The following is a 27912-nucleotide window of genomic DNA, read 5'->3' as shown; positions in this document are numbered from 1 at the left end:
TAAGAATTCTGTGCAAAAGAGCTCAATCAACAGGTTAACTCTTTGGTATGTGTTTATTTACTGAATGTTGCTGACTGGTGGTCTTGAGCAGGGATAGTGATGTAATTGGGCCCCCTCCCTCATTCAGCACAACAGGAAGCAAATCCTCTCACCCGCAGCAGTCACTTCAGGGATCAAAGGGGAGGAAAAATGGATACATAACCCAATCCTATCCAGTGCTGCTATGCTGCATACTGAACAGGAATTGAGACACTGAAGGTTTCCTTGCCCCTTTGCCCTAGGGAAAGCCCCAGCTGCAGCAATGGGTCTACTTGGACTGCACTCCCGATATGACTGGCCCAGGTTTGAGTGGAGCTGTATCAGCAGATCTGACCTGGGAAGAGAGATAGGACACAGCGCACACCAGCTTTGCTGATCCTGCCCCTCTTGGTTCCAGTCCTCTCACCCTGTCTCTGCCATCCCCCTCCCCTCTCTGCTACCTGGCACAAAGCTTACCTGCTCTGGCGCACATTGAGGCTTCCACTCGCGCCAGCAGGCCTTCCCGCCAGCTCATCTATCTTCTGCACTCACAGTGTGCTTTATGGTGCATTTGAGACAGCACTCTAGCACAGCAGTCACTGCACCAGAGCAAGAAGAGAATAGGGTTGTGTTGGCACAAAGGACACAGTGGAAATGGAAAAGGTGCAAAAGAGAGCGACTAAGATGATTACTGGGCTGGGGCACCTTCCCTAAAAGGAAAGACTACGGTGTTTGGGCCTCTTCAACTTAGAAAAGAGGTGCTTGAGGGGGGAACATGATTGAGACATACAAAATTATGCAGGGGAAGGATAAAGTTGATAGAGTGATGCTCTTTTCCCTCTCGCACAACACCAGAACCAGGGGACATCCACTTAAATTGAGTGTTGGGAGAGTTAAGACAGACAAAAGAAAATATTTCTTTACTCAGCATGTGGTTGGTCTGTGGAACTCCTTGCCATAGGATGTGGTGATGGCATCTGGCCTAGATGCCTTTAAAAGGGGATTGGACAAGTTTCTGGAAGAAAAATCCATTATGGGTTACAAGACATGATGTGTATGTGCAACCTCTGATTTTAGAAATGGGCTATGTCAGATGCAAGGGAGGGCACCAGGATGGAGGTCTCTTGTTATCTGGTGCGCTCCCTGGGGTATTTGGTGGGCCACTGTGAGATACAGGAAGCTGGACTAAATGGGCCTATAGCATGATCCAGCGGAGCTGTTCTCATGTTCTTACGTTCTTAATTCTGACCATACAATCTCTCCCTCAGTGGTCATCTCAGGATCAAAGGGAGGCTCCCCTCCCATTCCTTCCTTGACCATTGGAAACAAAAATAACACAAATGATACATGCATACACACCCACAGGAGTACATATGTGTCTGATATAGCATGGATATCACAGTGCTTGCACATGCTTGTGTTAAATAGATTTAATATTTGTAAATGTGTTTTACTGCCAGAGGAACCTTTTTCATCCATCCAAAAAAGAATTGGTTGATCCATTCACTTTTTCCACCCTATTTATTACAACAGGTCCCAGTTCCTGCATGGGATATCACCAATTTATAAGTCATTGATGTAGTTGACCACACTCTTCATCCCTCTTTTGGTGCATGAAGAGGAAAGAAATGGATCACCTATTAATGTGAGAACTCCATGGAATCCATCCTCAAGGTGGCACCAAGAAACAGGGACACCATTGTCTTCTAAGCGTTTTTTGTACAGGATCCCATCATCCCTGAGCACATCGTATTGAGCAGACACAAGGAACAACTCTGGAAGCTGTCGAATGATGGTGTCTTCGGCTAAAAGGGGGTTAATAGTTTTCTCACTTATTAGATCTATAAAGGCCAAGATGTCACCGAAACGCTTGGTGGGTAATGGAGCTTTCTTTTCTCTAAATTTGAACTCCTCCGGTATGTTATCCAGGCTTAGCCATTTCTCATATTTCATTTTAAGGTCTTTGGAGCAATGTGAACCTTCCACCAACATATCCACCATGGACACATGCTTCTGGAGATACTGTAACGCAAATGTCATGACCTGCCTTCGCAACAAGGGGGGAGCAGAAGCATTTTGCATGTATGAAGGCAAACTAAATGTCACAAACTGAAGACATGGATAGATCAAGATCTGAGCACGCGGCTTGGGGGTGTTGTCTCTCTGCGCCATCATTTGGCAAATGGAAGCTGCAAGCAAGCCCCCAAAGCTGTCCCCCATGATGATAACACGGGCAGGATCTACCCCGTAATCTTTTGCGTGATTCATAAAATGTATGGTGACGTCCAGACACTCTTGAAATTGTGCTGGGTGTGTTCGCTGGTGAGGCAGGCTATACCTGTAAAACCAAGCACAAACTTCAGAATGCTTTTCTGCAAAAACATGTTGGTAATTAGATGGTTTTGAAATGTTGCCTCATCCAAGACTTTTTCAATGGAGACTAGAGATGCTTCTGAACGTCTCCTCTTCTCTATTTTTCCTCAGATTGCTGAGTTATGAATTAACTGGGCATTCCATTCCCCACCCCCCAGTTGAACCAGATAGCTCAGGCATCTGGCACCTGGGGCAAAACAATTTTATACACCCCCCCCCCCATACAACAAAATCTGGAAGTAATTGTGGTGACATACTGACATCATCACCAATTGCTTTTGGGTTACCATGTGCTTGGAGCGGTTGTGAGCCCAATCCTAAACTGCCCAGCGCCCAGAGGAGCAGCAGTAACAAAATGGCTCACGTTGCATCCCATTGGGTGCCACGGTAGCCACCAGAGTCTCCTTGGAGAAAGGGGACATTTCTCCCCTTCTCCTGGGTAATGGTGGAGGCCCCACAATGGGGTTCCTCCAGTCTGTGCTGGATATTTGGATATTTGCTGAATATATTTTGGGCTACGGAGACCAAAATTTTGAGAACCTGGAGGAATGGAAAGATGCTGAAAACTGAGGATGAGTCCATTCTATTGTGAATTTTACGAATTCCCCTCCTGTAATGGGCAGCGCAAGGTCCAGCAACCGTCTTCCATCTCGTATGTCTGTCAGCCATCTTCCATGTGTGTCTCAGTCCCTGGGGACTGTCTGCTTTCCCATTAGAAAGCCCTGTCCCCATGACAAAGCCCTGTCCCAACAGCCCCAGGCAAAACACTTCTTCAAAACAGGAAAAATAATGCCAAATAGACCTCATCAGAGGAACAATACAGAAATGGAAGGGAGGAATACGCTTGGCCCTACAGAATTACCATACAATACAATCTAACTTCCTGAGAAATTGCAGTCCTTTGGGAAACCGAGGGAGCACACAGCCTGCACGAAGCTTTTAAAGAACTGTTATATATATATATATATATATATATATATATATATATATATATATATATATAAGAACCAGAAACGCACACCTTCCATGAGCTAAGCAACTCACTTACCCAATAGACAAAACCACTGAATCGCTTTCGTCCGCAATATAGCGGCACACCATTTCATAGGCAGCTGGAAAAGAAAGTTTTAAAATTATTGAGCTGCAGGAACACACTGGACATTTTTATTGTAGGGCTCTTTGGGTGTTTGACGTACTTCACATGCATTAGCAAAATAATGATGACAACAAGCCTGTAAGGTAGGTCAGAACTATATGGTCGACCAGGAATGCTAGGGGCTGAGAGAATAGTGTATGTTCAAAAGTCACTCAGTGGATCTGGGGTGCAATTGATCAGGGCTGGCCTTAGGGCAGTTTGACCAGTTTGGCCAAATTGGGCCTTGCACCTGGAGGGGACCCACACTGGGACAGTGAGCAGGGCACCAACAGCTGGAACCTCACTCTGTAGCTGATGGTCCAGCATGGAAACTTCCATGCCAAGGCATTGTGAGGGCAGCACAGTAAGCAGAGCATTGCCATTGAACGACCCACCGTCTTGCCCATCCCGGGACTGATTGGCTTGAAATCTGCCACCCCAGTAGCAGCAACCCCCTGCCTGAGCAGAGGGTTGGGCTAGAAGCTTTTATGCTTATGTCCCCATTCTGAGCCTCACTTCATCATACGTCTGGCAGTAATGTTTGGGTGCCCCCCTCAGAAATGTACAGTGTCCCTTTAATGTTCCATTTTTTCCATGCGGCCTCTGAGAAGTTGGCTTGGCCCCCTGGGGAAGCCATAAGGCCGACATTAAGAACTACTGGACCTCCAGGATTCCTTCCAGCATTACGATTCTGTTATTTGCAATATTTCCTGCAAAGCAAAAAGTGCAATCTCATCTGCATGCGTTACCAATGCTTCCCATCGAGCCTCCTCCTCCATGTATATGGACAACTCCCTTTCGAGCTGCGTGCGCCTGTTTGGGCTGATAGAGTCTCACTGGGATACCCTGGATTTGCAGGTCCTTGATGGAGAGTTTCGCCTTTTTCCACGAAGAAAATGACCAGATTACAGACATTAAAAAATCAGCGAAGGCATACTTCCTCCAGAATCCTAGCTTGCAGAAAATATGATCCTGTTTGCAATGACAGAAGAAAAAAAAAATGTATACCTCATTTCATTCATTTACAAGTGAGTGTACATGGAGAAATTATGATGAGAAATGTGTAAAGCCCACCAGAAGTTGGTGGCTGGATTTGGCAGTGGCAGGACCTGGACAATGATACCCTGGTCAAAAGAGTCCTGGAAATGGACATTTGCATCTGTTCTTTATGCTTTTTGGACAATTGTATCCCAAAATATTTATATTAGATGTACTTTTTTTTATTGAATGCAAAGGTAGGATTAGGGTTAAGGTTAGGGTTAGGGATGGGATCAGAGCCTTATGATATATAACATGGGGCTTGTTGCCCAGTTATAGTGAGATGCAAATAACCAACACACACACACACACTCACACACACACACACACACAAACCAAATACAAATGTCCAGAGATGGCCAGGACACAATTGTCCAGTATACAAATAGCCCAGTTCCCAAACTTTTTAGCACTGGGACCCACTTTTTAAAATGACACTGTATTGGAACCCACTTAGGTTTACCAAACTTTTTTTTTAAAAGGAGATCTTAAAAGAAATGTTTTATTTATTTATTTATTTACAAGGAATCATAAGCAGAGAAAGATCTCAAACCTTTATCTCCCTGTATTTACACATGTTTGCAATGTGCACAAACTCAGCTTCTTACAGGACAGTTAGCAGCTATCTGATTTTTGAGAAGCTTCAGGGCTTGAGACAATTAGTTATCTGATCTATCAATCTTCTTTTCAGGACCCACCTAAAATCAGGTCACAACCCACCAGTGGGCCCTGACCAACAGTTTGGTTCTAGTTTTTAACCACTGCCCTAGTACCAGATATGGCCTGTTGTATCCTTGGAAAGGATCTGGGATGTTCACAGATTGTTTTGTAAAATGTGTGCTGTTTCAAGTAAATGTGTAGTGTGTAGTGATTTCATTTGCACCCGGGATATCCGGGTATTTTTCAAAGCCTTTATTTATTATTATTATTATTATTATTATTATTATTAGTAGTAGTAGTAGTAGTAGTAGTAGTAGTATATAACAAATGTATTTATTAAATTTATTTATATTTGTTTATTAGATATCAGATGTCTAATATTTATTTATTAGTTAATTTATTAAAGCAATATTAATAAATTAATAATAATGTTTATATACTGCTTTTGAATGATAAAGTTCACAAGTACTGTTCCACACATCGCACTTCACAAGAACATAAGAAAAGCGCTGCTGGATCAGGCCAAAGGCCCATATAGTCTAGCTTCCTGTATCTCACACTGGACCACTAGTTCTCACTTCCTGGAGCAGTGAAGCTTCTAGAGCAGTGGTGCCCAAATTTTGGATCGGGCCCCACTGGTGGGTCACGACCTGCTTTTTGATGGGTCGTCAAAGGCTGATGGAAAGATCAGATAACTAATTGCCTCAAGCCCTGAGGCTATTCAAAAATCAGATATTTTGCAAGCATGTGTAAATCAGTTTGCGAGCATGTGTAAATATAGAGAGATAAAGTTTGAGGGTCTTTTTTTCTGGCTGTTTAATACTGTTAAATATAGTATTATTTCTTTCTAGACCTCCTTTTTTAAAAGTCTGGTTAACCTAGGTGGGTTCCAATAGAGTGTTGTTTTAAAAAGTGGGTCCTGGTGCTAAAAAGTTTGGTAACCACCATTCTAGAGCAATGATACCTGGTTTCGGTTTCCTTTACAGGAGACAGCACTGAAGCATAGAGCCCAGTCCTAATGGCCTGCTGTGCCGCTGGAACTTTTTGGCTGTCACAAAATGTGACCTAATGTACAGCGTGGCCAGGCCCCCACCGCATGCAGCCCACCAACAAGCCCCAGTGCCAGTAAGTCAGCAAAAGGGGGCAGGAAGAGGGGGCAGAACAAGGATGGGAAGGGGAAGGAACGAGGAGGAGACTGGGTCTGGGAAGGTGCAGATTTTGCCTGGGAAGTGGGTGGTATTGACAGCAGCAGCCCCACCAATATCCTATCCCCCTTCCCAGCCTTGATCTATTGACCCAGGTCCACTCAGTCTTGAGCCCGCAAAGTTGCATGAGGAGTGAGTAGACACATCAGGGCAGAGGAGGCCCTCTTCGCACGGCTGCATTACCACAGGGGGAGTTAGGTAGGACTGGGCTTTTATAGAGGGTTCCTTCAGGGTCAGCCTGGAGTCTCAAGACTTCCTATCTTTTTTGCAATTGTTGCCTTATTTATAAATAGGGCACTCTTAGAAGGCAATAGAACTGCAACCCCAGTTTAACTACCCAGAGCATCCAGCACTGCCAAGGTTCTTGCCTTTGACTAACAGACCTGTCTCACTTTCCCTCAAACTCACAGAGAGAGAGAGAGAGAGAGAGAGGACAGACACCATGGGGCAGTTGCAGACCTACCATTGGGTTGTATGGGGCAAATAACCCGGGCACAAGGCTGTAGAACCCTGCAGAAGCATCTCTGAGACTCCCAATGGGGTCGGAAACTGTGCTTCCAGTTTCCCGGAAGCACAGTTTATAGCGTTGGGGAAGCTCAGAGAGGCTTCCCTGACACATCCTTGGGTCACGCGAGGCTCTGTGATCCTCAAGTGAGTGGGGTGGTGGTGGACAGTGCGTGGGGGGGGCGCCATCACGGACCTTTGCCCCAGGGCGCAGAGCTGGGGAGGTCTGCCACTGCCATGGGGCATTGAGACAGCAAAATTCTGCTCAAAGTGGAGAGAAGATAGTCTTTCTAAAGGAAAAGAAGCAAGCACTCAGCCTCACAAAGCCAGAAGGGTGCTTGATAGTTTCATCATCCCTATGTTGCAGAGTGGTGAAGCTTTTCATCGCTGCATCACTCCCCAGGCTTTGGAGTTGAGCAGCATTTCCCAAAGGGTGCTCCTAGGAGCCCTGGGGCTCGCTGAGACCCCTTTAAGGGCTTCACAACCACACCATAAATGGCCATCACCTAACCTCTGGTCAGATTGCTCACCCCTCCCACCTCCCCTGTGTGTGATTCTCCTTCCACATTCCTCTCTTATTCTGGCTCTTTGCCAGTATTTGATGTTAAGTTCAGTGCTGTGCCAGTCTGAGGATGTGCTGGGGGAGCTCCCAAAGACTCTGTGCATGTGCTGACAGGTCTCTCCAAAATTCCTCTTCAGAGTGCAAAGGACTCCAGAGACAGAACAAGTTTGGGAACCGCTGTAGTAGAGGATCAAAGAAAAATTAAACAGCCACCCCATTAGTTCTGCATTCCAAAAGCAAATCAAAGACAAAAGCACTGGCTACTTACCGTCGATACAAGTAAAACCAACAGCAAATAGATGATTTTCACTTTGTACGGCTGGCAGACTCCATGAGGAATTTCTGTACGGGAAAGAGAATAATGGATTGCCCATGCCAGCTGGATGAGCCCAGCGATAGCCCCCAGTTCGGCGAAAGTTGCCAAGACGTCCCACAGAAAGCCCATCTCCTCTGCTGAGCAGCTCTCCTGCCGTTTCAAAACTCCGGGCACCCGTGAGCATGCTGGGGCAGCACTTCCATTTCACAACTCAAAGGGTTTGGCAGCAGTCAAGGCTGAGATCCCAGAGATAGAGGCACCCATCCTTCCTCCTGCCTCACTTAATTACACCTTTGCCACCAGGCTCTCAAGCCTGCTTGACACATCGAGGAAGGAACTTAGGCGGAGATGCTCCCATCACCTCACTTCTGTCATTACAAGAACATAAGAACAGCCCCACTGGATCAGGGCATAGGCCCATCTAGTCCAGCTTCCTGTATCTCACAGCGGCCCACCAAATGCCCCAGGGAGCACACCAGATAACAAGAGACCTGCATCCTGGTGCCCTCCCTTGTATCTGGCATTCTGACATAGCCCATTTTTAAAACCAGGAGGTTGCACATACACATCATGGCTTGTAACCCGTAATGGATTATTCCTCCAGAAACTTGTCCAAAGGTATCCAAGCCAGACGCCATCACCACATCCTGTGGCAAGGAGTTCCACAGACCAACCACATGCTGAGTAAAGAAATATTTTCTTTTGTCTGTTCTAACTCTCCCTTGCTTCTAATTCTCTACTCTACTCTACTCTACTCTACTCTACTCTCTATTTGTTCTAACTCTCTACTTGCTTGCCAATTACTTCATTGATGTGCTACATTTTGCCGTAAAAAGCCTTGAAGAGTCTTACAGTTTAATTGCAAATGCAACCAAATATGGCAGCACCAACAACAAACTCAGGATGAATGAAAAGACCAAGGGAGGCTTGTAAGTAATGCAATTCTGCTATGCCCTCCATGCTTTGTCTACCTGGTGCCTGGCCAAAACCTGCTTATTTTGGCTAAATAAATTTACCTGCCTTTACCTGCCTGGCCAAAATCTGCCTTTACCTGCCTGGCCAAAACCTGCTTATTTTGTACTGTGTTCCCTGAATGCATTTTGTCAGTGGTTCCAACATGCATATGGCTGCTGTGTGAATGTTGTTGACTGTTTGCAGTTGCTGCTTTTTTAACTTGTGCTTTGATTTTTTTAAAAATGGGTGTTTAGTGGCTGGCAACCATCTCCTGTGCCTGTCAGCCATCCCCTGTGCATCTCCCGCCCCTGGGAACTGTCTGCTTTCTCACTGTGGAGGGCGTTCTGAGGCCTGAGGAGGCTGCGCGTGGAGGCTTACAGACTCCCCAGCTCTCAGAATGCCTTTTAAAGGCGTAAAAACATCACTTCTGGTCTTCACCCGAAAACTAGAAGTCACATGCTGAATATGCACTGGAAAGGCAGGGTGTTGGCAACCTTCAGTCTCGAAAGACTATGGTATCACGCTCTGAATGGTGGTTCTGGAACAGCGTCTAGTGTCATCACGGTCTCTGTGTCAGCAACACGTTCTTCAACATGAAGCCCCAACATAGAGTCTCTTGGAGACACCCAAGATCAAAGCACTGGCACCAGCTCGACCTGATCCTCACCAGACACTCCAGCCTTCCCAGCATCAAGATCACACGCAGTTATCAGGGTGCTGCCTGCGACACTGACCACTCCCTGGTGCGCAGCAGAGTGAAACTGCAAACAAAGCGACTGTATCACACGAAAAAGGAAGGAAGACCTCGCATTGATACCAGCAAGACCCGGGATCAGAGAAAAGTGGAGGAATTTACACAAGCGCTTGAGGAATCTCTTCCAGGCCCGGCCGACGCAAATGCATCCAACAGATGGGAACATTTCAAGAATACCGTTTACAACACCGCCTTGTCCATATTCGGCAAGAAGACCAACAAGGCGGCAGACTGGTTTGAAGCCCACTGAGGAGTTGACACCAGTCATTGAGGAAAAGAGGAGAGCTCAAGCAGCATACAAGGCCTGTCCCAGTGAGTGCAACCTGAAAGGCAGGGTAGAAAGTAAATAAATGAATGGGCTAATGCATTCTGCATCCTTTCCCCAGTTTGTTGTGCAAGAAGAATTCTGATGTCTATGTTCAAAAATGTAACATTAAGCATATTTATGGCGTCATCTTATGGGCCACTTACGGTGGTGGAAGTCCTGGGCCACCATAACTCCTGGGCCACCGTAATTCTTGGCATCATAAAAGGCCAGAGGCCATGCACATGTAGCAGCTGCTGCTAGATGCCATCCAGTGAGAGAAGATGGTGGGGGGGCATTTTGAGGGTGGGAGGGGGATCTTGTGGCACCCATCTTCTCGGCTTTCAGTAGCACACAGTTTGGGAACCGCTGGTATATAGGATTGCAGCTTCCATCATGCTGAAATGGTACATGTCAATTGCTGTGTCAGTGTTCAACCAGTACAGAAGTGACTCTATTCACAAAGAGGCCTCCATGTATTCTTAAATTAAATTGTTCTTAAGTGCCACACCTGCCTTATCTGTAGTAATAATAGCAAGCATGTTGTGAAATATGGGCGGAAGAAAATGTTTCTGTTTGTACCTGATTTTATGCTCCTTTGTGACTGGACATGCACCCCAATCAGCTGGCCGTTGTGATATCTTGCAATACTTGAAGCACCCATGTTATCCAGGGAACTGCGTGGGGAATTATTTGATCAGGTTTTCCATTAAGCAGCTCCCTGATAAGGGATCTTGAGGATGGATGAAATTACTGCTGTGCAGAAAAGGGAAGGCTCCCTTTTAGCGAACAGACTAGGAGAGAAAGAGCTGATGCAGATTTATTTTTATTTTTTTAAGAAATGAACAAAACTAAAATAAAACCTTTCCTGGCATGTGTGCCTTTTTGGGGGGCTTGGAGTCGAAAACCCTGCCAAGGAAGAATGTAGTCATGTAGGGAAGCTCTGTGACTTTCCCAACAGCAGGAATGTTCAGGAACTGCCTTTGAAACTTTTTTTTTTTTTTCAAAGACCTTTAGCTGACAAAAACATCCAGTTCAACAGGACACCAGCTGAGAAATTTGCCTAGGGGCATATTTTCCATGTTGCCTGCGGTGGTTGCAATATGAATACATGTTCTGGGGCAAATCATATTCCAAAAGAAGGGAAAGCAGGAACTTGAAGAAAAGGTGTTGCACAAGAGAAATCCTGGTCTGTAAGCTTTAGAAGGGGAAGAGTTGGGGGGGGGGGGAGAGAAATGGAGAGAAAAGCAAGGAAGCAAGAACTACAATTGTACTGACTTTCAGAAGACCAGTGGTATAGCTAGGTTTTTCCGACACTCAGGGCCCATACATTTTTGACACTCCGTATGATAAAATTAACTATTTAATTAATATTTTTCACATTTTTATACCCCCTTCCTCTGAGGGGCTCAGGGTGGTATGCATGGTTCCTCCCCTTCTTTTGTCCTCACAACAACCCTGTGAGGTAGATGAGACTGAGAGATAACAGTAGTCATGACATGAAATAAATACTAGTAATAGCCAGAAAATAAATGCAGTTAATATTTCCCCACAAACAATGGATGAACATCAATGCCCAATCCTTCTATTGCTCCCCTGCACATAATACTCAGTGACATACTGCCCCTGCATCTGGAGGTTCAATGTAGCCATCATTGTTAATAACCACTGATAGACTAGTCCACTGTGAATGTTTAGAATCCACTTTAAAAGTCATCTAAGTTAGTGACCTGCTAACTGTTTAAGAGGCACTTTTTCAAGTGGGTGCTCCTCTTTTATTTAGCAGGGGGAGAGCAACTGGCCCACCTCACCCCAGCAGTGTCTTTTCTAGTGGCTATCTGCTGGTGTTGCATCTTTTTAGATTGTGAGCCCTTTTGGGACAGGGAGCCATTAGATATTTGATTTTCTTTGTAAACCGCTTTGTGAACTTTTTGTTGAAAAGCGGTATATAAATACTGTTGTTGTTGTTGTTGTTGACCAACAACATCCAACCTTCCCAACAGTGCCATCACTAGGGTTGGTGTCACCCAATCTGGTAACTCATGGGGGGCCCCATTCACTATGTGTTTGTTTGTTTGTTTATTTTAATATATAACAATACAAATCACCCAACAAATCACTAACCGACAAAAAAAAGTGGCCAACATGATGACACTCAACACAACTGAGTAAGAGTTCTAATATTAGCTCTGATATGTGGAGAAAGGAGCTGACTCATAATAACATCTTATGAGTTCCATGCTGTGCCATAATAATACCTCGTTAGTTCTCCAAACTCTTAGACTCATTAGTCAGTTTTGAGTTAAGCAAATCTACTTTGTTGCAAAAAGCAGTTGTGTTTTCTTTTTCTGGTTATTTGGCTATAACCTCTGATAGAACATAGATATTTCAATGCTGTTTGGTTCGTTACATTCTACTGTAAATTATGCATTTAATGATATATAACATGATAGTATTAGTCTTAAAAACCATGATTTTTACAGTTTTGGTCACTAGTGGTGTCACACATACACACTTAAGGGTGTCACCTTACTAACAGCTTATTGTCTCCATGCTGTGTCATAATAACATCTCATTGGTTCTTCGAACAATCAGCCTCACTGGTCCGTTTTGAGTTAAGAAATCAACATATTTGTTACATAAGATGGTTGTATTTTTGTTTTCTGGTGTAAATTACACATCAAATGTTATATAACATGATGGTATTATTCCTAACACCTGAAATATTTGCAAGTTTTGTCACTAGTGGTGTTGCCCCACCCTCCGCGAGGATGACACCCAGGGCAGCCCACTCCCTTCTAGCTACATCACTGCAGAAGATAATCTATCACAACCATTGGCATGGTTCTTTGCAGCATTGGGGGGGGGGGGGGAGCAATTTGGTCTCAACTCAGCAACCTATCTGTGAGTTGTAGAGTGCTCCTGAGAACCAGGATGGTGCAGTGCAATGCTTCTGTTGCTGAACTGAGACCTGGAAGATCCAGGTTCAAATCCCCACTCAGCCACAATGCTTCCTGGGTGACCTTGGGTCAGTCACTCTCTCAACCTAGACTACCTTACAGGAAGACGGAAGGAAAGGAACCATGTACACCACCCTGAGCTCCTGGGGGGAAAGTATAAAAATGTGATTGGTAAATAAATAATGAATAAAATATCCCAGTATTTATTGGCATTTGAGCAGCTGCTTACATGATGTTTAAATCTCTTTTCTAGGGGTTTAATTTGGTTTAGGGGGGTCCCCTCTTTGGTGTGTTAATGTGCGACTTGGTGTTACACATTCAAGCAAACACTGATAAAGGGTCTTCCTGACATACAATAAGCGTCTGGCTCAAATGCGAACAGGCAAAAGTCAGACAAATACAAAGTGCCCTGTGGACATTTTCACAGTACAAGACAGGCAGACCAATCCTAAGCAGCCCAGGCTGCAGTGGTGCCGAAAATGGCCACTGCATCCTGCACGCTAACCGGGCAGCACCAGCAGCTCCTTGGGAGAAGGGAACTTTTGTCAATAAAGTAAGGCGAGTAGCCCCATAATGGGGCTACTCAATTCTATGGCGACCCAAGGGTTGGCGTAGAACAGGGGTGTCCAAAGTTTTTGGCAGGAGGGCCACATCATCTCTCTGACACTGTGTTGGGGGCCGGGGGGGAAAAAGAATTAATTTACATTTAAAATTTGAATAAATTTACATAAGTTTACATAAATGAATATATTAAAGATGAACTTATATGAACGAATGAAGGTCTTGCGATAGCTCAAGGCCTATAAAAGGCCTTGCACAAAGCAAGGCTGGCCTTTCCTTTGCTGCCGCTACTGCATCACAGACATGAAACAGCAAACAGTGGTGATAGCCCTCATCCCACCGCTCACGCGAGAGGTCAGTCACCCTCACGCTGAGATCAGTTGTGTCGGGCCAGTGTGGGCTCCAAGAAATCTCAGGAGGGCCAGAGGCTCATTGGAGACTGGGGATCCCTGAGGGCCACATTGAGAGGCCTCGAGGGCCGCAAGTGGCCCCAGGGCCGGGGTTTGGGCACTCCTGGCGTAGAATCAAGAGCCCCCATGTCGAACCGGCAGCCCAATATGGAGGCTTAGAATCTGGTGAAGCGAATCTCCACTGGTTCCACCTTCCTCCTGCCCCACCCCCTCCCCCTGGCACGCCTCCTCCCTGCCCTCTCCCTGCTCTCCACCTCCTCCCTCCATCCCGGGAAGCCTCCTCCCTTCCTCTCCCCATGCCCCCACCGACCTCTCCTCCACCCAGCAGTCTGCACGACCACAGAGCGGCAGCGGTCCAACAGCACTAGCCCAGGGCCAACCAGTGCTGAGCTATCACCGGCGCTGAGGGCCGCAGCCTTATGGCATGTTTGCAACAGTGTGCGCTGGTGGTAAGCCAGTGTGCACTGTTTAGGATTGAGCCCGTAGGACTGAGGTATTCAATCTGTGTGTCCCGGCTCTCTAGGGAGGCGTGGCTAGCTTCCAGGGGCATCGTGAGTCATCATGGGGAGAGAGGTGGCTGCTCAACTCAGCTCAGCTCAGTTGCAGGTGCCGCCTCCCTACTTGCTGCATTTCTTCGCCTGTGAATGAGGTGGGTGGGGCAGTGTGAGGGGGGAGGGCTGTGAAACATGGTGGGGGGAGGGGGAGCCTCCCCAGCTGAGAGAGGTCACCAGCCCAGCCATTCCAGCCTCCTGCGCTTCGTGCACTTGGGCTTCTCTCCCCGTCTGCAGAAGGCTTGGCCAGCAACTGCACTGAGCACTGTGCAGAGTAGGACTACTCTCCCTGGCTTCCCTCTTGGAGCGGAGAAAGCTTGGCTGGTGAGTACAAGCCTGCTCTGTACAGAGAGGGAAACCTGAAGTCAGAGAGGACTGGGTTGGGCTCCCCTCCTGCTGCGGTGAGGACCCGGCCAGTAAGCAAGGTCCCTCGCTGAGCACGCTTGCCAGGCGGGTTCTCTCTGGTCTCTCTGGCTTCTCTCATGGTAAGAAGCAGGCTTATGCTCGCCAGCCAAGCCTTCTCCTGACTGGGAGGGAAACCCAGGGATCGCCCTCTCAGTCCAGAGCAGGCTGGACTGGCAAGCACAAGTCTTCTCCATACCAGGAGAGAAGCCCAACTCTAGAGAAAGTTGGCTGGGCGGCACTGTGTGTGCTTACCAGCCGAGCCCTCTCCAGCATCCTCTGACACTAGCAAAAGCTTGGATGGAAATGCACGCAGCGCAGCACCTCTGAATCTCACTTGTGCCCCAGGGAGGACCGGCCAGCAAGCATGCTCAGCTCTTACCGCCTGCATTTGAGCATTCTTGCTGGCTGCTTCCTCTCTGGAGCAGGAGAAAGCCAAACTGAGAGAAGGCTGGCTGGGCTGGGGAGGAGGTGCTGCATCTGATCAGGCGCTGCACTTAGATTTCCCTCCCAGTCAGAAGGGAGGCACTTGCTGTCTGTGGTCATCCTCCTGGCAGGCGCCAAACTGGGAGAAAAACCTCACCAGTAAAGGCAGGGAAGGAGGGACTCCAGCCTGCTCTTAGTGTCCAAATGACCCAGCCTGCATTCCTCCATCTTGCCTGGAGGGAACAGGGGTGGCATCTGCATGTTGGGGTGTATGTGTGTGAGCAGCCCCCATCTACTTGGGGGTGAGTTGTAATCTTGCTCTGTGTGGCTGCAATCCTGTCCACACTTTCCTGGGAGGAAGCCCCATTGACTTAAATGGGACTTACTTCTGAGTAGACAGGCATAGGCTTAGGGTCTGTGTCAGTTTAAGCAAGGATCTTCACCTTTCTCTTTTTCCTCCCCTTGCAAAAGAGAGGGAAAAAGCCACTCTTGATGGCTTTGTCTCCAAAAATTGATTAAAAAATAATTCCAGTGGCACATGCATTAGCGCGCCACCGGCATTTACCCTGCCCCCGCACGAGGCACAGGAGGGGCCAGCCTCGCAGTCGATTGGCTGGGGGCTAATTGGTCTGGGGCCACGTGCAGGCTGCTCAGAGAAGCCCGCGCAGTCGGGACCAGGCAGCGATCACCCACCCGCCCACCCTTTGGCAGTCCAAAACTAGCTGGTCGCCTTCTGGGGCCAGGTAGGAATTTTTGCCATCAGCCTAATTGGCACATCGGTTGGTGGTTTTTTGCCTACCCCAGACTGTGGAGTTAGGGGCAGAATGGGGGTTTTCCACAGGTCTTCTTCGTCACTTTAGGCAGGTGTCATGCAGGTTTGGGGTAGGTAAGGTCATATCGGTGTACACCGCAGGGTGGCAAGGGCCAGGTGGACTCCACGCTTGGTCATGCTGACATTCCAGGCTGGGTAACGCAGGCTGGATGAACCTCGGCCTGGTGGTAAAGGTGCACCGTGGGTTCGCTCAGGTGGCCTGAGCTAGCCTGCCACCCTGGCCCTTCGGGGTGACAATGAAGGGGGCGGCAGGCTTGTACTGACGCTGCCCAGAGTCGGGTGTGGTCACCCAAATCACTATAGGGGGAAGTAGACGGGCAGCTCTGTCTCCCCCATGTAGAACCCACATGACTAATTTGTTAGGCCCTGTTGCAATCTGAAGTATATTTAAATAGTTAATAAAGTGACCCTTTGTACCATATGCCCTTGCCTGTGTCTTTATTGGGGGGTGCTGGGTAAAAACACCCATTCCCTTTCAGCCACCCCCCTTTTTCCTCCTGCCTCCTTTTGAGGGGGGGAAGGTTACTTCCCATGTTTGTTGCTATTATAAGACAAAAGGCACAATCCTAGCTAAGTCTACTCAGAAGTAAGTCCTATTGTGTTCAATGGGACTTACTCCCAGGAAAGTGAGGTTAGGATTGCAGTCAAACAGTCTCTGGGTCTTGGTTTCCATCAGTTTGCAATTAGCAGATACACACAAAACAAAGTCTTCCCCTCCCCCAGCAAATTTCATCACTTCTTGCCCCTGTTGGGAAGATTTTCAGATTCTTTTCACTGACGCAATGCCAAACAGTCACAGACTTTTTAAAAGGGTTTGGAGGCTTTATTTCTACAATAGTTACACAAGCCAATTGATTCAGTTTGGAAACAAATGTTCACTCTTCATTTCCCATCCTGTTTCTCAAAGAACCACACCCAGAAAATAACATTAAATAATGTGAGATAAACAAGTTACCCATGTGACACTGTATGTCACTTCCACCTCCTTATTGGGCATATTATGACAGGTTTGGTGCATGGTCCCAGCTCTAATTAGGAGGTCATTCTGCCCTGCATCTCAAAATGTTCCTGGCCCACAACTTTGGTTACACAAGATCCTGGAATTCCCCCTTTGGGAAAGTTATGATCTACATGTTCTGCCAATCATGATCTCTTTAGGTCACTTTGACATAATGACCCTCCTATTCTGTTTTTAAGGGGAACAACAGTCATTCTCTTGGCTCCAATTTCAGTTATTTTTCTCAAACAAGAGAAGATAAGTTAACCCTCTAAAATCTCTATCACCACCACCACCCCCTTACAAGAAAGAAAAAATGTCCCTTTCCAAAACCCTCCAGGTGTGCTGCTAACAGACTCAGGCTGCAATCCTAACCACACTTTCCTGAGAGTAAGCCCCATTGAACAAAATAGGACTTACTTATGAGCAGACCTGGTTAGGATTGTGTCCTCAGAGTGCTGGCTGCAGATTTCACTTATCTTGTTTTTTTGTTTCTAGGTGCCTTAAAATTCACTTCTGCTGTGGCTGTTTGCAAAGTTCACAGCCACATACCACTAGTCACAGCACAGAAAGATAGGAAGTCCCTCAGTGCAAGGATACTTGCCTGTCTTCCCTTCCAGTGCTGTTTTGCAAGGCTAAAAGTCCAATCAAATGCATGACTAAGGGGCTTACTCCCAGGAAAGTGAGGATATGATTGCATCATAAGACAGTGAAGAGAGAAAAGAATCACTTTGCTCCCTGGGTAATACAGGGTCACCATTCCTCTGCCTTGCCCCAGTATTTCATCAAAACCTCCCTCCACAAAACATCAATGAAAGGGGTGCAGTATTGCAGCTTGTGACTGAGGTTGTAAAGCTCAGTGTAGCTATAGCTTGTGTTTGGGCTCTGCTCGGATTAAAAAAATTTGGTTTTCTGCTTGAATATTGTCATGCTATATCACCTGAGATGTCACAGGATGCACACAGCAATGCAAAAAGGCTTGTGCACGAAAGCTCATGCCAAGTTCACCTCACCCCTAGAGAGGTTCATCAATTTTATTCCTGAGTCTTTGGGGGCAATGTGGGACCCACCCATCACCCACACACTTGACTAGAGGTTATTTCAGGAGGAATTCCAGTCTCAAAGTTACAATTATTATTAAGACTCTTTTCATCCTCTTTGCCCAGTAAAGGAGTAAATAATGTGTGTGGGGGGATCCTTGGCACCATCCCTGCAAAACCTCCATCTCAAATGCTCCTGTTTTCATGAGAAATGTAAACAGAACGTTTCAGTGTCAGATCAGTAGAGGTTGTCATGCTGTAAGGGTGAGTTCATAAGAAGAGACCTGCTGTATTTGGCCAAAAATCCAATCTCATCCAGTTTTCTAAGAAAAGACATAAGAACATAAGAAGAGCCCCACTGGAGCAGGCCACAGGCCCACCTAGTCCAGCTTCCTGTATCTCACAGCGGCCCACCAAATGCCCCAGGGAGCACACCAGATAACAAGAGACCTGCAAGGCATTCTGGGAATTGTAGTTTAAGAACATAAGAACAGCCCCACTGGATCAGGCCATAGGCCCACCTAGTCCAGCTTCCTGTATCTCACAGCGGCCCACCAAATGCCCCAGGGAGCACACCAGATAACAAGAGACCTGCACCCTGGTGCCCTCCCTTGCATTGGCATTCTGACATAGCCCATTTCTAAAATTAGGAGGTTGCGCATACACATCATGGCTTGTACCCTGTAATGGATTTTTCCTCCAGAAACTTGTCCAATCCCCTTTTAAAGGCGTCCAGGCTAGACGCCATCACCACATCCTGTGGCAAGGAGTTCCACAGACCGATCACACACTGAGTAAAGAAATATTTTCTTTTGTCTGTTCTAACTCAAGTTTACAAATCACAGAGGCGGCATCAGCCTTTCTCTATTGCTTCTCCTTAGCACAGGCACACCACTTTTAAATCTAATTCAATTTTTGTATTTCTTTTTTGAGAGATCAAAGTCGTGTGGATCAGTGTTTGGATCTCTCCACAACATTCAACAAGTGCATATAAGTTCCAACAATTTCCACATACGTGATGAAGAGGTTTTTAACATCAAGTTCAACTTCATCTCAGCAAAGTGAAGTCCAGAGTTCTTCTGAGGAAAAAGTAGGTGGGAAACGAAAAGCCAAGAGCAGGAAGTAGGATGACAGCTACCTAGATTATGGCTTCACATGTGTGGAGGTTCAGAATGAGGACTGGCCTCAATGTGTGATCCTATCTAAACATTTTGGCTACAGAATCAATGCTTCCAAACAAACTGAAGCGTCACCTTGAAACTCTGCACCCAAGTGTGGTTGGAAAGCCAAGGGACTTTTTTTTAAGGAAGCTTAAAGAAACCAAACAGTCCACTTTTACAAAGAAAAGCCAAAATTAATGTTGATGTGCTTCTGTCTTCCTATAAAGTGACCTACCGTGTTGCTCAGTGCAAGAAACCCCAAACCATTGTAGAGGTGCTGGTTTTCCCTGCTGCTGTGGACATGGTTACAACCATGGTTGGTGAAGAGGCAGCTAAACAGCTGCTCAAAGTGCCTCTATCTGACAGTACAATAAGCTGGAGGATATGGCTGAAGACATTAATAACTAGCTCATCTGTACTTTGAAAGGCAAGGAGTTTGTGCTCCAGTTGGATGAAGCTACAGACAACAACAAAGACACCCAACTTATTTGTTATGTTAGGTTTGCTAATGAAAAACAATTTGTGGAGGACTTGTTGTTCTGTAGAGAAATAAAAGGAGGAACTACTGGTGCAGATTTGTTTGAGGTTGTGGACCATTTTATGGTGCAGAATCAGATTGACTGGGAGAAATGTGTTGGCATTTGTACAGATGGGGGCCACTCAATGGCAAGATGCTACAAAGGACTTCAAGCTCAGATACGATCCAAAGCACCTCATGCAGTGTGGACACACTGCATAATACACAGGGAAGTGCTGGCAGCAGAAAACCTCAGTGGAGAACTGCATGATATGAAAACCATCATTACAGTTGTAAATTTTGTTGAAACAAGACCAGTGAACGCAAGATTTTTTGCAAAGATCTGTGAAGACGTGGGTGCTGAACACTCATGCCTCTTGTTTTACAGCAGTTCTTGCTGGCTATCTCTTGGTAACTCCCTGAATAGAGTGTATGAGCTGAGGAACAAAATCTACTCATATCTGCATGAGGAGGAACACTGGCTGACAAGTTTATTGATCCAGATTTTATAGCACAACTGGCTGTTCTTTGTGATATTTTTGAAAAACTAACTATATTGAACAAGTCCTTGCAAGCTGCAATACCAACATTTTGCAGCTTTCAGATAAAGTTGATGGATTGAAGAAGAAACTGATTCATTGGAAAATTAGCATAAGTGACGGCAACTGTACATGTTTCCCTTCTTTGGATCAATTTCTGAAAGAAGATGAGATGGTATTAAAGGAGAATCTAAGAACTGTTATTGTGCAGTATTTGACCCAACTGCATATTTACCTCCAAAAGTATTTTCCTGATAATGAAGTTGAGCCAATGCAATGGGTGAGAGACCCTTTCAGTGCTGAGATACTGCCACATTTCACAAACCAGGAAGTGGAACAACTCATTGACATATCAACAGACAAGACACTGAAAATGAGGTTCCAGGTTCAGTCACTGCCTGAGTTTTGGTGCAAAGTTAAAGAGGAGTACCCAGAGATAAGTACGAGAGCCCTGCATATTTTAATCCCATTTGCCACTACTTATCTCTGTGAAGCTGGTTTTTTCTGCTGTTGCTGTCATTAAATAAAAATACAGATCAAAAGTGAACATTGAAAGGGAAATGCGTGGGGCAATTTCAAACATAACACCAGGATTTGATGAGTTGTGCGAAGAAAAACAGGCACATCCATCTCATTAGGACTTCTTGTGTGTAATCAAATGTGTGTTGTTTACGGTTGTTAAGAAATAACTGTTGAAAATAAAACTACAGTTTTTAAACCAATTAAACTACCGTTATATTCTTATTTTGTTATTATTGTATAATTATAACACCTTCATCTCAATTTTGGGGGTAACTGAGGTGAGGTGATGTAATGGGGAGCTGTGGCCAGTGGCCACAAGGATCAGGGGAGCCGCAGCCCACAAAAGTTCGAGAACCACTGCCATAGGGATTTGCAACCTCACCCTTCCCCCCCAAAATTGAATTTTTAAATCTGATGGCACAATCCTATCCATGCAATATGCTGGCAGATTTAGTGCATCGCATGGGACACCATCACAGCACCACTCTGAGAGTCTGTGGGTCACTGATGATGTGCAGCAACTGGTTGTGAAGCCTCAGTTGTAGGGTCACGGCAAAAGAAAAAGGTTGAAAAGCAGACTGGAGACAAGAGCAGCACAAGGTAAAGGGGAAGGCATCTGGTGCACCCCTTCAGGTACCAGGAGATGGTGTTCCAGTCCTGCTCAGGTTCTTAGCAATTGCAAGAAAAAAACTTTCACTAGTCCAGGCTTCATGGTAATTTTTTCTGCTCTCTTGAATAGGAAAATTTGGCTATGGTGAGCAGTACTGAGAGGGCGTAACAGGGTGGGGAGTGGGGGGGTGATGGGGTGAAGATGGACAGATAGGGTTCCGGGAAGGGGGCAGAATTGGCAGTGGGTTCCCAGTCGCATACTTCATTCATTCATTCTTTCATTCATTGGGGCCGTGGCACGAAAGAGGTTGAAGGCCACTGAATTAGATGAATGAATAAAACAAGGTTGGAATGGCTGCTTTGAAGTCCTGTTCCTGAACATCAAACAAGCCTGGGACACAGAAACAAGCAGGTCCGGCTTCTCCTAGCATAGAAGTCAGGTGACAGGGGTGCCTTCCTTTGCTGAATGTCCCCCAGGCTGTCAAAACAGCCTGGGAGATATTGGTCTCGGAGAGGCTGTTGAAACATGCTTCACCTGTTCCTGTTTGCCAGGGAAAGCCAGTATGCTGTACTGGTGAGAGCAGAGGCGTAACGCACTGTCCCAGTGCCCAGGGCAGTGATTTCACTGATGAAGGAGAACCTCTTCAGGAGAAGGAATGTGGAGCATGAAGTCACCAGCAAGTCCTGATTTGCAGAGTACTGTGCAGTGACTGCCTTGGGCAGTTACTTTTGGGTTCTCTCCAGAGGAAGGAACACTCACAAGAGTGGCTTTGTACATCTTCTCCCATGGAGAATACCTTTGAAGGAGGCGAAACAGGACATGCAAAACTGCCAGCACCTAAAATTAGGGTGGAGCCTGAGGGGTAGCTATGCAGTTTCCCATGGCATAACTCCTGGGGCAAGTATCCTTCAAGCTCTGCCCTAGTTATGCCTCTGGGTGACAGCATGTTGGTCTAGAACCAAGTTCAAATTCCCCCCAGCCATGAAACTCATGGGGTGCTCCTGGGTCTGTGACCAACTTAAAGCCTTACAGTGGGCTGCTCCAGATGACCCCTCCAGCACAACAGCACTCGGTTGAGAGGCTTGAGGTTATGAAATTGCTGGGCTAAAAACACATTTAGGCTGCAATCCTATCCACACTTAGTTGGGAGTAAGCCCCACTGACTATAGTATGACTTAATTCTGAGTAGACATGCATAGGCTTGGACTCAGACTGACAAGTCTTCAGACATGTGTCCGGAGCATGTGATGTGGAACCTTCAAGATCAAAATAGAATCGGGGAAAGCCCCTGAGGTAGAAGGTTCTTTGTGCTTCTGAGGGGTCTGAAAGGAAGTGTGATCTTGGTCAATTTTTCCCTTGGGTTCTATGTCTGTGAGGGTTACCTACGAGTATAGAAGGAGCTGTCTGTTCTAGTATTAGGGGCAGCTGGTAATAGAATAACTGCAGCGATCTTTACACTCTGTGTTTTTGCTTATGGCTGGACAACAGATCCCTCGAGAAGCCCCTTAGGGGTTTCACAGCAAGGGCATTGGGCAGGCATGGCTGTCCCTCCTACCTGAGGTGCTACCTCCAACAGTAGGGGGGGGTGCGGTTCATCTAAACATAGACATTAAATATACTGTGTTTAAATTAAATACTACATTAAATAAAACCATGTGATTACAAGGCAGCAGGTTGATGCCTCGGGAAAGTGTGATCACTCATGCGCCTTCCCAGGGATAGCATGACCTGGACCAATGTGACCTGGAGGGCCACCTTGGTTCTGCCACCTCAGTTCCACCACCTCTGCACAATTTTTAAAAAGCAGTTTCTCCAATAAACTACAGAAATATGGACATTTTGGTTTGATTGAAGCTGCTTCATTTGTGGGGTCCCTGTCAATCAGACTAAAATTCCTGCTCTTCTGCCTTTGAAGAAACAGTGCGAGGAGCACGGCCAGGAGGTGGAGTGTCCACGTCCCACTCGCTTTTCCCTGGTGGAAAGCGGATCAGTACGGCTGCATCCACAGTGAGCTGGAGTGTGGTAATGGTGGTGGCAGCACACCAGGGGGAAGGGCACACTAAACCCAACACCTTCTCGCCCTTCTGCAATCTGCATCATTCTGCCTCATGGATGAGCCACCCCCTTATCCTGCCTGGAATGATGATATTGGGCAAGAGGATGAAATGAAGAGGGAGAATCTGGTATGCTACCCTGAGCAGAAAGATGGGATATATAATTCATGAATAACTATATCCAGGTTTGCTGGAGGAATTAAGGCAACCCAGGTCAGATCACTTGGGGGGCAGCTGGACAAATCACACCAGGAGCGACTGCTGGAAGCCGCAGAAGGTGTTGGCTGGCTGTGCAGGAGTTCCAAAAGGACAACCTCTGTGGCCTCTGGAGCAGGGAAACCCAATCTGAGTACAGAGGAGGACAGGGAGGAGCTGGAAGTTGTCCAGTTTGCTCTAAGGGCTTCAAAAACCCATTTGGAAGTCAGTGATACAGGCCAGCAGCAGAGGTTCTTGCAGACTTTGGAGGAAGGAAAGAAGGAAGAGGCTGGATAATGACTTAAGGATGCCTTCCTCCAGGGAAAAGAAGAAAACTGGTGAGACCTGAACCTACTTCCCTCCCACAGTGCATGTGTAGCACCAACTTGGAACCAGTGCGGTGGCCTCGTGCAGCTTTTGTATTTGACCTATTTTCCATCCTTTTCTATTGGAGAACATTTCTCCTTCAACTTTTTTTTAAAATTTTTGTAGTCATGCCAGAGGAGGGGTGGGGCCTACAGGGAGGTGGACCCTAGAGACTCATCTCCTGCAGTTCTGTGTACCCCAGAGGAGACAGATACAGTTCCCTGGAAATCACTGTCCTCAGTTCATCCTTATTTGAAAAAGTGGTACTTGGAAAAAGATGCTGAACTCTTCCACTCGAAGAAGCACATTGCCATGGGCTCAGAATATTACAGACTTTATAGGCTTTTGATGTAATTCACAATATTGTCAACTCCTTTCTTGGAGAACGGGAAAGCTAAATACCAGAGATTGAAGAGGTAAAGCAGTCCATGAAATCCATCAGTGGAGTGGCACCAAGATACACGCACACCGTGGTCTTCCAGGCGTTTTTTGTACAAGAGACCATCATCCCTCAGCACATCAAATTCGCAGGTTAAAATGAAAGTCTCTGGAAGCTGGCAAATGACGGCGTCTTCAGCTGAAAGAGGGGAACATAATGTCGCAGTTAACATGCTCAGTAGAAAGTATATGTTATCAGAAGGATCGGTGGAAGGCTGAAATTCACGGTAGAGGCCTCTCATCAACAATTCCTTGGGGATGTTGTCTGGACTTAGCCATTTCTTGTACATGGATTTCTTGTCCTCAGGGATATGCAGTTCTTGTGTTCCCAGGTCCACAAGGGACTTGTTGCTGGTTGCGTACCAAAATAAAATTTGAATCATGTCCCTCTGAGATACAATGGGGACAAACCGGTTTTGCTGGTAGGAAAGCAAGTTGAAGTCGACAGCCTGGAGAAAAGGACCAATCAAGACCTGAGCATGTGGTTTGGGAAGGTCTGTCCTTTTCACCAGCTCCTGGACAATGTATGCAGCGATGGTCGCTCCAAAGCCATCCCCGCTAATGACAATGCGAGCCGGATCGACCCCATGACTTTCCGCATTCTTCATAAAGAATTCTACTGCCTTCAGGCCATCCTCAAATTGTGCAGGAAACCTATGCTCAGGAGCCAGGCGGTACCTGTTGAGCCAAAGACATCCCATTACAATCTCAACCCCTTCCTGTGGTAAAAAACCACATTTGTGTGGCCTGCTGATCGAGATAGGGTTGCAGAGTGAAGGGTTCTGACGAGGCAGGCATATGCCCAAGCCTAAACACAGTTACAGAAAGGAGCATGATTAAACCATTCCATAGCACCCCTGGCTGGTTTCAGTTGTGCCCCAGGGAGTCAATGTACACAGTTTGGGAACCACTGCAGAAAGAGCACATAAGAGCCTCGCTGGATCAGGCCAATGGCCCATCTAGTCCAGCTTCCTGGATCTCCCAGTGGCCCACTAGTCACAATGGCCTACCAGTGGCACAAGAGGAAAATGGTGGGATTCAGGAGATCATCGGAAGGACGCCAGTTCTTTGGGGACTTGACAAGTGGAACCAAATGGCTGTTTCTATTCATTCTGCCAACTCCAGTGGGGTAGCTTAAAAGGCCGGATCTGGGTGGTCCCTGCAGGGCAAGACTGCTTTGACTTACCCAACAGACACAACCACCACATTGCACATCAGGGAGAAGTGACGGCACACTCTTTCATAGGCATCTGGGAAGAGAAAAAGGTTCTGGTTTCATTGCTATGTGCATTCCAAGGGCTGGAGGCTCCAGAAATGATGAGAAAGCAAAAGAAACATACAGTGTTCCTTTTTTTTCCTTATTGAAAAATGAAATTCCCAGCATCAGCTGCCATACAAGCAGATAAAAGAGACCTCTGTCTCTCCCACTTCCCTCTCTCATATCTGGTATACTGTTACAGATACAGCCAGGCACCTGGAGCTCCAGGCAATGTAGTTTCCCCAATATTACTGACAGGTAATAAATTTCACTGAAGTCTTGCTGCATCTCAATATTTGCCAGCCCTGCTGCTGGAGAAGCAAGCCAGATAAGTGGGAGTAGAGAGAGGCAAGGAAGGGGGTAGTTGGGGTTTGGGGGGCTTAAGAACATAAGAGCCCTGCTGGATCAGGCCAAGAACCCATCTAGTCCAGCTTCCTGCATCTCACAGGGTCCACCAGATGCCGCTGGGAACACTGAAGACAATGTGTCTTCAAAAGACACGTGTCCTGTTGCCACTGCCTCGCACCTGGCATTCAAAGATAGGCTGCATCTAAAACCTGGAGGTTGTATATAATCATCCTGGCTTGTCACCTGTGATAGACTCTATTGCCTCTATCAATCTGTTCAATCCCCTTTTCAAGGCATCTTGGCCAAATGCCATCACAACATCCTGTAGCAAGGAGTTCCACAGATTAATGGTGTGCTGGATAAAGAAATATTTTCTTTTGTCTGTTCCCCCGCCACTCAATTTCAGTGGAGGACCCCTGGTTCTGGTGTTGTGCAAGAGGGAAAAGACCATTCCTCCACTCTATCCATCCCATGTTTCATTTTATATATCTGATTCATGTCCCCCTTCAGGCACCGTCTTCCTAGACTGTGAGGGTGGACAGGGTGAGGGATTGATTCTGTCACTCGACCAGTGATGCTATTAGAAATGCGACAGGTTCTGATAAGGACTTGGAATAAATCAACTCTTTTTTCTCGACTTAGGGAAGATAGGATCAGAAAATCTAATGGGACTGCTGTGGGGTTGTCACCATCACCAGTACAATATAATATACAGGCATCCGCCACTTAACAACCTTCCACTTAACAACAGACCTCATATATGACGGTGCTTAAAGTACAACAAAGAAGCTCTTAATGAGGCAGTCAGGGCTCCCATAGCCTGCAACAGTGTCTATTGACTCAGCAAAGAGGCCCTTAATGCAAAGAAGAGGCAATGTATCTCCAGTAGCCTGTACAACCAGCTAGTTTCTGACAGGGAGTGTCTGTTTACACAACTAAGGCAATAGATTGGGATGAATGTTCGCTTAACAACCTAACCACATAACAGCAGAGATAGGAGACCATATCCCCTTCGTTAAGTGGTGTTAAGTGTATATGCAGCTATGTTCAGTTCCAAAGATCCCGGCTGAAAGGATGGCTCTATTTTTACCTAGGCTTCCCACTGTGCCAGACCCGCCATGGAAGAACAGCAATCCTTTTTGCTTCCCAGAAGAGGGTCTTCTGGGGTGGTAGATCCTCACTGGAACTCCTTCAAAGTAAACATTCTTGATGGATAGCCTTGAATCTTCTATGGGGGGGATTCCATCCGTGAGCATCCTCAGTACAGTGAACTCTCCACACACACCCAGTTTCCATAAAATATGACCCTGGATGCAACAGGGAGAAAACAAGATCAAAAACCAATCACGGCCCATATGCAAGCACACCAGTTAGAGAGGATGTTGTTTTGTGAAAATCCCCTTTTCCCTTCCAAGTTGTGATTTTTATATCTGGTTATGTTATTTTGGATCATACAGACCAAGCAAGCAAGCCACTTCTCCCCCAGCACATGTTTCCAAAGGCCCTGGTCAAGCTACAAGCACATGAATTACACAACCCCCACTTCCTTGCAGGTCAATGTATGCATTGTATTGTTTTAGCCTAATCACTGTGCCTCCTGATTCAATCACTGTTATGCAAAACAAGCATGCACCTTCGGAGGAAGAAGTCTATTGTTCTTTTGTTGTAGCTTTATCACTCTTAAACTCCTTATGCAAACTGCCTCCTTCCCCCAGTCATGGCTTATACCCAGTCATCATGTTCTTGCATGCTCCACGTGTCCTACTGTGTATACTGAGCATGTGCACAGCTCTGGGATACTTCTGGTCATTCTAGGTCATTCTAGATCAGCCATAACCCTTTAAGAAGAAGCTCCGGCCACATGGTCTCTCTCTCTGGCTGCCCTCCCAAGGGAGTGGTCCTT

General features: G+C 46.5%; 2 protein-coding genes across 2 annotated transcripts; both read right to left on the bottom strand.

Annotated features, from left to right (window-relative positions):
- Positions 1-1581: 1581 nt before the first annotated feature.
- LOC136660325 (arylacetamide deacetylase-like 3) lies at positions 1582-7940 on the bottom strand. Its single transcript, XM_066637454.1, has 4 exons — positions 7764-7940; positions 4276-4405; positions 3440-3503; positions 1582-2356 (listed from the first exon to the last, which is right to left on the bottom strand). Exons 1-4 carry the CDS (start codon positions 7938-7940, stop codon positions 1582-1584), a joined length of 1146 nt encoding a protein of 381 aa, XP_066493551.1.
- Positions 7941-24300: 16360 nt separating this feature from the next.
- LOC136660324 (arylacetamide deacetylase-like 4) lies at positions 24301-27265 on the bottom strand. The gene is made up of 3 exons (XM_066637453.1): positions 27100-27265; positions 25590-25653; positions 24301-25081 (listed from the first exon to the last, which is right to left on the bottom strand). Exons 1-3 carry the CDS (start codon positions 27263-27265, stop codon positions 24301-24303), a joined length of 1011 nt encoding a protein of 336 aa, XP_066493550.1.
- Positions 27266-27912: the final 647 nt, after the last annotated feature.

The sequence above is a fragment of the Tiliqua scincoides genome, chromosome 9, assembly GCF_035046505.1.
Source record: "Tiliqua scincoides isolate rTilSci1 chromosome 9, rTilSci1.hap2, whole genome shotgun sequence".
NCBI classification, from domain to species: domain Eukaryota; kingdom Metazoa; phylum Chordata; class Lepidosauria; order Squamata; family Scincidae; genus Tiliqua; species Tiliqua scincoides.
This window is presented reverse-complemented; position numbering and strand designations above follow the sequence as displayed.

What these genes read in the sequence shown, in the direction of transcription:
- LOC136660325 (XM_066637454.1), bottom strand. Translation starts at nt 7,940, where the DNA reads ATGGGCTTTCTGTGGGACGTCTTGGCAACTTTCGCCGAACTGGGGGCT. An exon ending in AGGCTCGATGGGAAGCATTG is followed by an intron (nt 3,504 to 4,275) that starts GTAACGCATGCA and finishes TTTCTTTTCCAG; the next exon opens with CTGCCTATGAAATGGTGTGC. An exon ending in TCAGTGGTTTTGTCTATTGG is followed by an intron (nt 2,357 to 3,439) that starts GTAAGTGAGTTG and finishes TTGGTTTTACAG; the next exon opens with GTATAGCCTGCCTCACCAGC.
- LOC136660324 (XM_066637453.1), bottom strand. Translation starts at nt 27,265, where the DNA reads ATGCTCACGGATGGAATCCCCCCCATAGAAGATTCAAGGCTATCCATC. An exon ending in TGGCACAGTGGGAAGCCTAG is followed by an intron (nt 25,654 to 27,099) that starts GTAAAAATAGAG and finishes TTCTCTTCCCAG; the next exon opens with ATGCCTATGAAAGAGTGTGC. An exon ending in GTGGTGGTTGTGTCTGTTGG is followed by an intron (nt 25,082 to 25,589) that starts GTAAGTCAAAGC and finishes TTGGCTCAACAG; the next exon opens with GTACCGCCTGGCTCCTGAGC.